The sequence below is a fragment of the Echinops telfairi genome, unplaced genomic scaffold, assembly GCF_000313985.2.
Source record: "Echinops telfairi isolate 266 unplaced genomic scaffold, ASM31398v2 ScPeMD7_70;HRSCAF=299, whole genome shotgun sequence".
Classification (NCBI taxonomy): Eukaryota; Metazoa; Chordata; class Mammalia; order Afrosoricida; family Tenrecidae; genus Echinops; species Echinops telfairi.
The window spans coordinates 64,234,949-64,247,917 of record NW_022103968.1 but is presented as its reverse complement, the minus strand read 5'-3'; the positions used below and the strand labels follow the sequence as shown (position 1 = coordinate 64,247,917).

General features: G+C 60.2%; 1 protein-coding gene across 1 annotated transcript in view; it reads left to right on the top strand.

Annotated features, from left to right (window-relative positions):
- The first annotated feature begins 649 nt into the window (after positions 1 to 649).
- Positions 650 to 12,969, top strand: part of SPOCK2 (SPARC (osteonectin), cwcv and kazal like domains proteoglycan 2) — a 14,383-nt gene continuing 2,063 nt past the window's right edge. Inside the window, exons 1-11 of the mRNA XM_045291692.1 lie at positions 650 to 698; positions 2,114 to 2,274; positions 2,577 to 2,622; positions 2,884 to 2,998; positions 4,384 to 4,498; positions 6,562 to 6,676; positions 7,042 to 7,152; positions 7,722 to 7,940; positions 9,105 to 9,167; positions 10,457 to 10,594; positions 10,686 to 12,248. Of these exons, the coding sequence (XP_045147627.1) occupies positions 650 to 698; positions 2,114 to 2,274; positions 2,577 to 2,622; positions 2,884 to 2,998; positions 4,384 to 4,498; positions 6,562 to 6,676; positions 7,042 to 7,152; positions 7,722 to 7,940; positions 9,105 to 9,167; positions 10,457 to 10,594; positions 10,686 to 10,831 (1,278 nt within the window). The 3' untranslated portion in view covers positions 10,832 to 12,248. The remainder of the gene's footprint in view (positions 699 to 2,113; positions 2,275 to 2,576; positions 2,623 to 2,883; positions 2,999 to 4,383; positions 4,499 to 6,561; positions 6,677 to 7,041; positions 7,153 to 7,721; positions 7,941 to 9,104; positions 9,168 to 10,456; positions 10,595 to 10,685; positions 12,249 to 12,969) is intronic.

Below are 12,969 nucleotides of genomic sequence, written 5' to 3'. Positions count from 1 at the left end.
TTGTGCCAGTGGTGCTCCCAAGTGGGTACACTATGGTAGAAGCCCCACACCCTCTGCCCCCAGCCCAGCAGCCACTCACACCTCCACTCAGTGTGGCCTTTGCCCCCACGGACTCTGAAAGGGGATGGTACTCAGCCTGAGGGGAGCAGCCAGGCCTAGCTTCCTATCTGCCACCCTCCTGCCCTCCTAGAGATAGCAGCAGTCGGCTCCTTGGCACTGCAGGCCCCTGAAGCCCTCCCCCTGCCTGCCTGGCAGAGCCCCCACCAGGAGCACTCTTGGACATGTGGGCTGTTTCTGGCACCCTCTCTGACCTCAGAGAAGGAACCAGAATGAGTGGAGCATCTCATACCAGCAAGCTGGGCTTGGGGGCAGTTGCTCTCCCTCTGGTCACTCTAGGGTCCCCTGTGGCCATAGCCAGGGAGACACCGTCTCCCTGGGCCTTGGCCTGGGGCAGTGTGCTGCTGTGAGGAGACCTGGGCTCTGACGTCAGACCTGGCTCAGGTCATTTCCCCTCTTGGGGTTTTGGAAGCCCCTGCATCTTGAGGGGGCCAAACCAGATGACCTCTGAGGGCCTTCAGGGGCACCGACTCTGAGGGTTGGAGCAGGACTGTGGTTACCTGGGAGCCAACTATCACCCTGGGGAAGGAGCATGTCCCCCATTGACATTGACCTGTCATCTGAGCTCCCCTATCAGGAGGGTCAGATCTTGAGGGAATAAGTGGCCCTGTGCCCCCTGACGGGCCACACACTCAGGTGGTGGAGAGGCCTCAGGAGGGGCTGCCTTCCTGGTAGAAGGCAGGGGGACATTTCTGGGGCATTTAGGGCACCCACACTGAGACTCCCTGTGTCTGCCTGGCTGTAGTGTCCAGCTGGGTACTGACACCAGCCTCAGGGCCAGGGGTGGAGGGAAGAGGCCTTGTACTGTCAAAGCTGCCCCCCTCCCCCACACCATACTGCTCCTGCACATGGGAATGCTGACTCCCAGCTGGAAGACCAGGAGCTCTGTTGGCACGGTGATAACACTTTTGGCTGCTAAGCTCAAAGTCAGCAGTTCGAAACCACCAACCGGCTGAGGCAGAAAGATCACCGAGGGGAGTTCTCCTGTGAGTTTGGAGTTAACTAACTGAGAGCCCATCAGAAGACACAGTAATTATCTTGGCTCTCCAGTGCTGCTACAGCAGAAGGACCATAAATGGTGGTCTTAAGTAACGATTGTGTTTTCTCACCGTTTAGGATGGGGGACAGAGTCTCCCCATCTTCGTCTCTAAATCCCGGTGCTGGCTCCAGGCCCTTGTCCTTCTGAGCGTCTGTCCCCCTCCTGTGACTTGGTCTCTTTCCCCTTCCCTGCTTCTCTTGCTTGTTTCATCTTTTACATCTCAAAAGAGATGGACTTAAAATCCGCAACAGGACTCCTGTTTAATTAACATCACAGAAACCCCATTTCATAACAAAGCCCGGTTTCCAAATGGGATTATAATCACCGACCTGCTCAGTGCCTTTGGTTCCATTTCTTGGCCATGAAACCCCGCCCGGTCCTCACCATCATTGCTGTTTGAGCCCAGGGTTGCAGGCCTGGTGTCAGTCCGTCTTGTTGACTCTTCCTCGTTTTCCCTGACCCTCTACGTAAGATGAGGCTTTCTACTCCTGAAAAGAGTTGTGGTCTCAGAAAGCCCCAGGGGCAGTTCTACCTTGTCCTGTCGGGTCTCTGTGAGTCAGCAGGGAGTGGAGGACGGGGAGTTTGCAGTTTGGATTTCTACTGCACGACAACGAGCCGCTCCTCTCCAGGACCTGGTCCCTCCTGATGGCATGACCAAAATGCATAAGACAGTCTCCCCATCTTTGCCTCTAAGAGGCACTCAGGCTGCACTTCTTTCAAGAGAGGTTTGTTTGTCCTTCCGGCGGGCCACCAGTGAGGTGCGTCACTTCCTCCTGATCCACTGCCCGGCTTCCATGTGCACACGAGGCGGTTGACAATACCAGGGCTTGGCTCGGGGGCGCCTTAGTCCTCACCGGGACGGCTTGGCTCCTTTGCGTTTTGAAGAGATCCTTGACAGCAGACTTCTTCCTTAGCCTCAACAACACATGGCAGGGGATGCAAGTTAATCCATCTCAGGAATTACAGGCCACTGCTCAGCACCCACAGCCAGAGGGTGCGGCCAAGGAGCCCAGGGACCCTTCGGTCTGAGGGTGGGCCTCCTACTGAGATCCCCCCCTTTCTCTTTTTCCCCCTGCTCTGCCTCCGGTACCTGCTGCTGCCGCTCCCAGGAGGTGGAGGTGAGTACAGCAGCCCCGCTCTTCCCTCCGTACCCTCGCCTTCCTGTCCTTCCTGCCAGCATCCCACAAGGGGCAGAGAGAATGAGGGAGAAGCTGCAAGGGATTCTGGGCCTGGGCTTAGGGCACTAGAAGTTGGAGGCCACAGCCGGCAGGGCCTGGGTGGACAGGGGACGGACACTGCCGATTCCAGTGTGGGACCCGTAGCCCAGCCGGCTCCTCTCCTTGGCCCTGGAGGTGCTCTGAGCCTCATGGCTCCGGGGTGTGAATCCTGATCCCCCTCCTCCCCAACTCTCCTTCTCTAGGATGACTACATCCGGAGCTGGGAGGACAACCAGCAGGGAGATGAAGGTAATGTGTCTGACACCCACCAGGACCCGGGACCCGGGGACAGGTCCCCAAACTGGCCTCAGGGGCTCTGTGAGCAGCCTGGCTGGATGGGGGTGGGACTTTTGAGCCGAGGCTCTGTTTCTCCAGGGCTGTTGGAGGGAGACGCTTCTTTGGCCAGAAATGGAGAGATGTGTGTATATGTGTGTTGGGGGTGGGGGTGGGGTAGGGTGGATTCCTTGGCTGATTCCCAGGTGACCATGTCCCCACCCTGCATTCCTGCAGCCCTGGACACCACCAAGGATCCCTGCCAGAAGGTCAAGTGCAGCCGCCACAAAGTGTGCATCGCCCAGGGCTACCAGCGGGCTATGTGCATCAGCCGGAAGAAGCTGGAGCACAGGTGAGGTGCTGGGGAGCCAGGAGCTCCCGAGAGAGTGGACGGAGAGTAGGGCCTGGCCCGTTCTCTCTCTCCCTGTATTATTTACCTTCAACAGCAATGCCACACTCGAATTGTTTCAAACCATCGTGACTTCTCTCAGGCAGTTTCTGAGGGCGAACTCCAGAGGGGCCCCTGCTGCACGGCTCAGGATCACCATGAGGTTACAGTTCAGATGTCCACTGAGTTTGCAGTCACCTGAAAGCTTGACTGTGGCTGGCGGAGCGTGGTCAAGCCTACTCTTCCGGAGGCCTTAGTTCCTACTCAGAGTCCCCCGCCACAGATCTCCTTGAGCTCCCTCCAATGGCAGCTGGCTTCCCCAAAAGAGTCACCCAGCAGACAGGGCCAGAGGAGCCACCGTGCTTTTCAGGGCCAGAGGAGTCCTGGAAGGGGCATCATGACTTCTACCACTTTCTATGTGTTAGAAGAGAGTCACTCAGGGCCACCCCTATTCGAGGGGTGGGGACCCTAGGCTTTGTCATTTGGAGGGTAGCGTGTCAAAGACTGTTGATGTGCAATCCCAGACCCCATGGACCCCAAGGCAAGGCCCCCTCCTTTCTGGACCTTGACACCCGTGTCTGTAAGATAAACAGGAAGGACCAGGTTATGCCAGGTCCCGTCCAGCCCTAACACGCCACAGCGTCACGACAGATGGAAGGCTGTAGCTTCCGAGGCTGGCTGAGGACCCTGCCCCAGTGTGAGGACAAAATCATGCCTGGCCCCTGCTTTTCCTTCCCTCTTTCCCAAGTCACAGAATCTGAAACCAGGGGTTGCAATCTTGGCTGGTGCCAGGGGCCTGGCAGGAAGTACTAGCGAGTGAAGAGGGTGGGCGGGCACAGAGTCCGCACAGAGGGCAGTGCCAGGGTAGGCAGAGAAAGGCCAGACATCTAGATTTAGATGTGAATGCTCCCGTTTGGTAACTAGTTCGACCTACACAGACGCACACACATGCATATGTGTATATACACATGCACACACACAAACACACGCACACACACGCAGACATGCACACGTGCAACACACGTTGGTGCCCAGACAAACTGGTCAGCAGGTCAGACCAGGCTCTCGGTTTGTGGCGTCCACTGCGGTCTGAAGCACCAAGCCAGACTCTCACAGCTGCACTCGGACATGCTGCCTGAAGGCTCTGTTGGACACGGAGCCTTTCTCTGGAAAGGGGCAGCCGGGGCCCATGGGTTCCACCTGATGAGCTGGGCAGGCCTGGCTGTGCGGGCAGCACTGGATGGCTGGCAGCAGCTTCTTGGAAGGGGTCTCCCAACCCCTCCCTCCTCCTGCCCGGTGCTCATTTCTGCCTCCCTCCCTGTGCCCTCTCCACCCCTCCCCTCCTGTAGGGTCAAGCAGCCTACCCTGAAACTGCATGGAAGCAAAGACATCGTCTGCAAGCCCTGCCACATGGCCCAGCTGGCTTCTGTCTGCGGCTCGGATGGCCACACTTACAGCTCAGTGGTGAGGAGCTCAGGCCTCCGGGGCGGGAGGACAGATAGGGGAACACCCAGCTGGGGCCTCTTCTTGGGGCGTGTCCAGGGCTGATGTGGAGCCCCACAGGCTGGGTCACTGTGGGGGTACCCACAGGGGGAGCACCTGCGGCCCAGGCCTTGCAGCCCCGCACAGGGGGGTAAGGGGGGTGCTGTCTAGAGTTGGAGCCAGAGCCGCCCCTGCCCGCAGCAGGTGCAAGTGGGCTAGCGGTGGGCCCGGAACGCAGCTCCTGGCAAGGGCAGGCAAGTGGAGCGAGGAGGTGTGGAAGAGAGGGGTGTGTGTGTGTGTGTGTGTGTGTGTGTGGTGATGGTAAGGGAAGGGTGGAGAAGCTTCCACTGGCAGATTTTCACTCGGGGGTGGTGTGCCACAGGCATGGGGCGGGGTGGGGGTGGGGCACTAACCTTCTCTGATATGACCCCGTGAGAAGGAGAGGTGGCTGGGATGGATTCCCACTCGACAGGGTTCTGGGAGGACGATATTCAGTGGGATTATTTGTACGAAGCAAAAACCAACCAGCCTGTGCTGTCCCGCTGATTCCAAGTCACGGTGACCCCTTCGGCACAGAGTAGAACTGAGCCTCTCGGGGGGGCTCCAGCCAGTGCCACGTGGAGACCCCTGGGCTGCAGTGAGCGGGAAGCCTCCAGAAGGCAGCAGGTTAACACTTGTGGGCGGACGTGCCCCAGGTGCTGGAAAGCCACGCATAGACACGCAGGCTGTCATGGTGAATGTCCGTGCAGGCCGGGGCTTTTCCTGGGAGGGAACAGCCCACTGGGCCCAGGCTCCAGGCCCTGGAAATCTTGTGCGGTGAGGCGCAGACTCGACCCTCCGGTGAGGACTGGCATTGTGGAGGGGGTGAGGTCACCCAGGGCGAAGGGGTGGAAGGGAGAAAGCGACTACCTTTCAGACCAGGCCAGTGCAGCTGCCACAGAGCCGGCCACGTGTACAAAAGGACTCCAGAGGCGTCTTGAGGCTGTGCGACCTTTTGCAGCCAAGCGCCAGGCCTTTCTTCTGCGGAGCCCGTCGGTGGATCCGAGTCGCCCACCTCTCAGTCAGTAGTCCGGGGCTTAACCGTGGGCATCACTCCGGCGACAGTGCTCTAAAGCCCACTGCCGTTGGGTCCGTTCTGGCTCATCGGCACCTTGCTAGGCTCTCTGAGGCTGGACATCCACAAGGGGATGGACAGTCCTCTGGCCAGTGGAGCGCTAGGAGGGTTTGAACTGCTGACCTTGAGGTTAGCAAGCCCACAGTGCCACCAGGGTAGACAGAGGTGGAGCTGAAAGGGATTAGAAGAAGGGGGTGGTGTCACATGACACAGTGAGGGAGGAGCCTGGGGTCCCAGGATCATGGCTGGGGTCGTGTACGGACATGAAGCCCATCAGTGGACCGGACTCCCAGCCCAGCCCTGGGGCTCAAGCAAGTCACCGCCGTCACCGTTGTATCGTCCGTTTCTTCTTCATGGAGCTGTTGAGGCCAGCTGGGGCCAGCTCCGTGGTCAGTCCACGGGGAGGACCAGGATGCCCCGGGGGGAGGGTTTGGCACGGAGCAGAGGGCCCTCTTGAGCTGGCTGTTCCTGGACCACCGTGGTGAAAGCAACTCCCCGTGAAGGCGGGCACTGGTACACGTCCAGCGGGTGGTCACAGTTTGGCACGAGGAGCGCTAAGAAATCTCCTGGGTGGGGTGATTTCCAAAGGCTACGAAGGGAAGGTTCCAGAAGGGAGAGGACAGCAGCACACTGCACATGTGTGTAAGGGGACATGGTAAGGATAGGCCCCGAAGGCAAGTTGATGGGAGATGAGTGTCCCCTGGGACAGAGCAGGTGCAGCATGGGGCACCTTCTGGGCCTGCTGCCCCTTCCCACTGTGCACTGTGCTCTGCAGAGGACAGAGGGCTATCGCTGGGCATGTCCACGGGCACTGCCCTCCTGTCTCCAATGGGGGAGCAGCTGTGGCTGCCACGTAGGCTTGAGGGTGTCCTGGTGGTGGGGGACACGTGGGTGGACCCCCGCCCCGAGCCCGGCCCCCCTCTCTGTGCAGTGTAAACTGGAGCAGCAGGCGTGCCTGAGCAGCAAGCAGCTGGCGGTGAGATGCGAGGGCCCCTGCCCCTGCCCCACGGAGCAGGCCACCACGGCCACCACTGGCAACCAACCAGGTAGAGAGCTCGGGCCACAGCTGGGCTGGGCAGGGCCTCCTTCAGGGTCCCAGAAATGGCCAGAGGGGTTCTGCAGGGACAAGTGGCCCAAACAGGGAAGGGCCTGGGAGGCTGGGGGCCAGGTGGACGCCGCAGGCTGGCGTGGGTCTCAGCCTCACTTCTCCCTAGGCATCTGGAGGTTGGAGTGTGGGGAGAGCAGAGGGGTGGGGGGAGCATCTGAATTCAGACTTCCCTCCACCCAATATGCTCAGGCCACTGTCCAGCCTCCTAGATGGGGTGGGGAGGGGTGGGGCCTGAGGTCAGGCTCCTCTCTTGCCTTATACTCACCCTCTGCTCCACGCTTCTCCCTGTTGTGTCCCCTGCAGAGACCTGCACAGGCCAGGACCTGGCCGACCTAGGGGATCGGCTGCGGGACTGGTTTCAGCTCCTTCACGAGAACTCCAAGCAGAACGGCAGTGGAGCCAGCCCCACCACCGGTACAGGAGCTGAGGAGGGGGAGCGCTCTGCTGCCAGATCCGGGCCCCTCCAAGGGTCCAGGCCCTGGAAAAGGGAAGGAGACTTCAACGGCCAAAGGAGGGATATGGATTAGCTATTAGGAAGTGCTTCTTGAAATGGGGTCTGAATCACTAAAGCTCACTGCCATGGCCTTGGTGCTGACCCATAGTGACCCTATAGGACAGGGTAGAACTGCCCCTGTGACTGTCACTGTTTATGGGAGTAGAAAGCCCCGTCTTCCCCCCCTCAGAGCAGCCAGTGGTTTCAAACTGCTCACCTTGTGGGTCACAGCCCAGTGGGGTGGAAGCTTAACCCCAAAAATGGCGAGTCAAGGGGTGGAAGGAATATTTTCCCTGAAGGGCTTTCAGCGCAGGGTTCCCTTCAAATCGTTGAGGAGCCCCCCTCTAGGAGTAGAGGGATGGGCCTTGGGCCGTTCTTGAGTTTTAGACTTAGAGCCGCCCCACCTTGGAACAGAGCCCCAGAGCTGATGGAGAGATTCAGAGATGGAGGGACAGCTGGACAGAGCCCTTTACCCCGGTCTCCTCCCCAGGGCTCGACAAGAGTCTTGGGGCCAGCTGCAAGGACTCCATCGGCTGGATGTTCTCCAAGCTGGACACCAGCACCGACCTCTTCCTGGATCAGAGGGAACTGGCCGCCATCAACCTGGACAAGTACGAGGTCTGCATCCGCCCCTTCTTTAACTCCTGCGACACCTACCAGGATGGCCGCGTCTCCACGGCTGAGTGGTGTTTCTGCTTCTGGAGGGAGAGTGAGTGGATCCCCGCCCCGCCTCCCCCAGCCCTTCCGTGCAGGCTCGCCTAGCTCCGGGCCGCAGCCCCAAGGTCGGAGAGGCTCCCCCTTGCCTACCTGCCCAGGCCCAGAGCCTGCTGACTCCAACCCTGCATGTCTCAGCAATTAGAGCCGTGGAGCTCCCTTTCTCTGCCTCCCTCCCTCTGCACTCGTGAAGCGTCTGCCCTTTCAAATGAAGAATTTTACAAACTACAAATGTAGAGTTCCCAAGGCCCCTCCTGGGGAGCCCCACAAGGTGTAAGTGAGGGCCGTGAAGCTGGGGTGACCCGAATTGCTCAGAGATTCCAGCTCGCATTCTTTGCCCCAAAGCAGTGATCATGGCACTACCTTCAGCATCAGAGATAAGCCTCAGACCAGAGCCATCTAAGGGGCAGTGTCTTGGGGGACAGGGAGGGACTGAGGCCTGGAGGGGTCTCCCCAGGGCCTGCCTCACCGACTGCCCCACAGTGTTGGAGGTGGTGTGGCCTGGGTTCTACCAGGGTGTTCCTTTGGGATCTGGGCAAGTTTCGGGATTTTCCCGAGCTCAAGTTCTTCCTCTGAGACTACGAGGGTGACCTGCACCCGCTGTGTGCAGGGCCAGGTGAAGCACCCTAAGAGTTGTTTTCATCAGCCTTACTGCCCAGGACGGCCAACCTTCCGGGGCCTCCCATGGGGAACCAGCGCTGCCAGTGCCGAGCCCTTCCCCCCCGTGCTTTACACCGGCTCCTGGGGCAGGAGACTGGGGCTCCTTCTCATTTCTCAGCCGAGCAGGGGACGTCCCACAGTCGGGGCACAGTTCAAGGTTTTACAGTGGGTTATTTCTAAGCCTAGGAGTTTGTCCCATCCAGCATTCTCCTGGGGCCTCCTGCCCTGGGGGGTGCGGTGTTCCCAGCCCTGCACCCCCAGTGAGGTGGGTGCCATCCCCAGTTGGAGGCTGGCATGCCATCCCTGCAGGGAGTCCCGCTTGGGCTCTGGGGACCTTAGCAGCCTCAGTGCCCCCCAGCACCATCATGAGTGTGCCCTGTAGTGGAGCCTGGGTGTGTCACTTTGAAGAACCCCCTACCTCGGTGTCTAAGCCTAGGGCACTCAGCATCCCCCACCAGCATGCAGAGACACCTGTCTTAGGCTGCTTCTCTCCCTGCAGAGCCCCCCTGCCTGGCGGAGCTGGAGCGCATCCAGATCCAGGAGGCCGCCAAGAAGCAGCCAGGTGAGAGGTCCCAGGTGGGTGGGACACTGTGCCCAGAAGACAGACCAGGGTGTGTGCTCCCTGGCTTTCTCCTTGTGGCGGGGCAGGCTCTCCTAACCAGCCCTCTGAAAAGTGTGTTGTAAGCCCTAATTTGGTGCCCAGCTATGCAGGCTGGAGATTGGAATACAGAAAGGACTTAGACCCATCCATTCAAGTGTTTCCTAGGCCCTGAGTCTGGGCAGATCTTGAGCAAGGGCCCCTTCACTAGCAGATGCTCACGTGGTCAGCAGGCAAGTGGAGGGTCAGCCCTGGGGAGATGCAGCAACAAGCCCAGCTGGGCAGATGATGGCCAAAGACGGGCTCATTGCTGTCCTCACTGAGTGCCTAGGCAGAAGGGGGCGTGGGGGGTAGACATACACCTGCCCAGGTTCAGATGTGTGCACGGAGAAGGCCAGGTGCTGGGGTACAGGTCAGCGGGGTCTCAGTCTTTGGAGTCAGTAGGAGCCTCTCTGAGGAGCTGCCGCTCAAGGGGAGACCCAGACTGAGAGTGAGAGAGCCGCGGGCAGAGTTGAGGCCGGAGCAAGTGTGAAGTTCTTGTGGAACAGTAAAAAGGATCCAAGGCTGATGGGTGGAGAGGTTCAGGAGTCCAGATCACGCAGGGCTTTCTGGGCCCTTGGGAGCAGGCTACCATTTAGCAGAGACAATGAAACGCATCACCAGCCGCTCTGCAGCTCCAAGATGATGGCGAGCCGGCCTGGCGGCCTCGGGGAAGCCCACCCTCCTCCCGCCTGGAAGCCGTTCTCTCTTCCCCATGTCCCAAGCCTGCCCATGGCGCCATCTTTATCCGACACCCTAAGTGTCCCTGTGTCTTAGATGGTACAAAGGCCTGGCTGCTGATGGAAGGTGGGAGGTTTGAGTCCACTTAGAGGTACCGCAAAAGAAAGGCCTGGTGATCTGTTTCTGCAAAAATCAGCCGTTGAAAACCCACAACTCTGCCCTGACACACAGGTGGCCCTGTGTCGGAGTGGACTGAAAGGCAATGGGTGTCATGGGTGTCTCAGGCCCCTGTGACCAGTGGGAGGGACCCTGAGGCAGGTTAGAGGCCGAAGGACCGAGGACGGAGGCCTGGTGTTCCAGGCCAGGAGACGGCCAGTGGTAGAATCAGGGTGCACACAGGCACTCCTAGACGGCATGAACTGGGGCAAAAGAGCACCCGTGGGGGAGTGTCGTAGGGCCCCCTCTGTGGTGCAGTGTCAGGGCGGCCAAGGGCCTGGGGGCCCTGCTCTGACCTTGCTGGGCGTGCCCCTCAGGCGTCTTCATCCCGAGCTGTGATGAGGATGGCTACTACCGGAAGATGCAGTGTGACCAGAGCAGCGGGGACTGCTGGTGCGTGGACCAACTGGGCCTGGAGCTGGCGGGCAGCCGCACGCATGGGAGCCCTGACTGCGGTAAGGGCTGCTGGCCCCGCCTTGGAGGTGGGATTCCCCGGAGAGGGGCGAGCGCGTTCCCAACCTGCCCCTTCCGGTGTCCACATTGCAGACGACATTGTGGGCTTCTCCGGGGACTTTGGGAGCGGTGTCGGCTGGGAGGATGAGGAGGAGAAGGACGCAGAGGAAGCTGGCGAGGAGGCCGAGGAGGAGGAGGGAGAGGCTGCTGAGGCTGACGACGGAGGCTACATCTGGTAGATGGCTGCGGGGAGCCGGGCAGGCCAGGGCGCCAACGGCCAGGGAGACAGGCTGGCAGGGACCTGGGCAGACGCAGGCAGCCTAGCAGGGGACCCAGAAAATACAGCGGGAGGACCTGTCTCTGCCAGGTAGATGTGTGTGTGTGTGTGTGTGTGTGTGTGTGTGTGCATGGCATGTGTGTGGTATGTGTGCCCGGGTGCGTGAGTGCGTGTGTGCGTGCAGTATGCGCTGAGAGCGTGCCCTTGACCCACGCTGCTCCTGACGGAGAGCCATCCCAACGCCGCGTTTGGCCTCCACACAGTTTTCTTTCCATTTGTGGTTGGTTTCAAAATACCCATGTTCCTGCCCACACACTTGCCCCAAGGTCAGAACTGATGAAGAGAGAGGCCCTGGCCACACTGGCTCCTGACGCCCTGGTCTGGTCCTCTCCCTGGTGCCACAGCCCTGCCTCCTTCTGCCCATGCCCGTCCTTCTCGCTTTTCCGCTGGGGTGGGTCAGGGTTGTCCCCTTGGCAGGGAGTTGTTGCAGGGGGTTCTCTGCTGGCTTCCTATCCTGCCAGGTTGGGTCCCTGTGGCTGGGACCTCCTTCTAGCCTCAGCAAGCCCCTCCCACCATCCCAATCCATAGCGACCAGAAGCCACTGGGAGCAGTGCTGAGAAGGGGCTGGGGGTGGGAACTGAGAGGCAGGGGAGGAGAAGGCCCGACCTGGTGGCCAGAGGTCCCTCCAGAGTGAGGAGGAGGAGGAGGGGCTGGCTCAGCAGTGGGCGCAGAGGGACAGAGGTTGGTGGACATTTTCGGAGCGGAGGCTGGCACAGGGCTATGTAGGTGTCCAGCGTCTGGCTCCTATGTGGAGCAGCAGGGGATGCCACTCCCCCCGTTGTCCATTCTAGGGATCTGAGTATCAGGAGCGGCAGGTGAGGGGTCCATGGCCTGGTTAGGGGGCTGTGGGTGCCCCTTCCTTAAATGTACCCCTCCCTCCCAGACCCATGGGCTATGTTGTCCTGGAGGCCCCTTGAAAGGGCAGATGAGAGCCGGTAACCTTCCTGCTCTTCCTCCCCCTCAGGGAGCAGCTGCAGTGGCCCTCGGGGTCTCCCTCTCAGACACCGAGCCCGCCCGCATGACTGCTCTGGGGGTGGAGGCTCCCTGACTCTGTTTGAGGCTGTGCTGTTTTGGGCTGGGCAGTGACAAGTCAGAGGACAGGGCAGGGGCAGCTGGGCTCGGAAACCACACCTCACTGTTCTCCCAAATCTCCTTACCACATGGAGCCAGATACGGCTTCCTTCCCCCCTTTGAAAACCCTGCCTTGCTGGCCCTGCTGAGGCAGATCCCTGAACAATTGTGGTGACAATTGCTTACCTAGATTTAAGCCCCTGATACCTTCTGGGTATAGTGAGCACTGTGTGTGTGTGTGTGTGTGTGTAGAGCCACCGGTATAGTGAGCAGTGTGTGTGTGTGTGTGTAGAGCACCGGGTATAGTGAGCAGTGTGTGTGTGTGTATGTGTGTGTGTGTAGAGCACCGGGTATAGTGAGCAGTGTGTGTGTAGAGCACCGGGTATAGTGAGCAGTGTGTGTGGGTGTGTATGTGTGTGTGTGTAGAGCACCGGGCACCCTGTAGGCAGTGTGGGTGGAGTAGGGGTGTGGGCCCCTGTGGTGAGGCTTCCTGGCCAGGGATCTCAGCCTGGCTCCCCCCAGTGTCTCCCAGCCTTTGAAGCATCTACCGGACTTTACCTCCCTTGGCTGCCCCTGCGATCCACCCTGAAACCAACCTCCCCAGGTCTCTTTGGGGGAAAGAATGCAGCTCCTGGTAGCCCCATAAAAGGCTTCTCATTCCACAGCGCGGTTCTGACCACCAAGGTGTCTCGCTGACCGTGGCTCTCCACATCCCCCGCCCCCCAGCCCCTGGCTTCCTGTCTGCCCACTGCCCTCCCCAGAGCAGCCCACCCCGCCCCCGCTCCCAGAGCTACTTGAAGCTTCCTGCTCCCGCTAGGACTGGAGTCCGTCTGTCTGTCTCTTCCCTCCGCCCCAACTCCGACTTCACCGCTGCCCGCCTTGGGCAGGTGCGGAGGATCGGGCCCCGCGTGGGGAGGGGCGCTCTCGCCGCCCCGCCCACTAGGTGCCTGTGCCCGTGCTGTCTTGGTC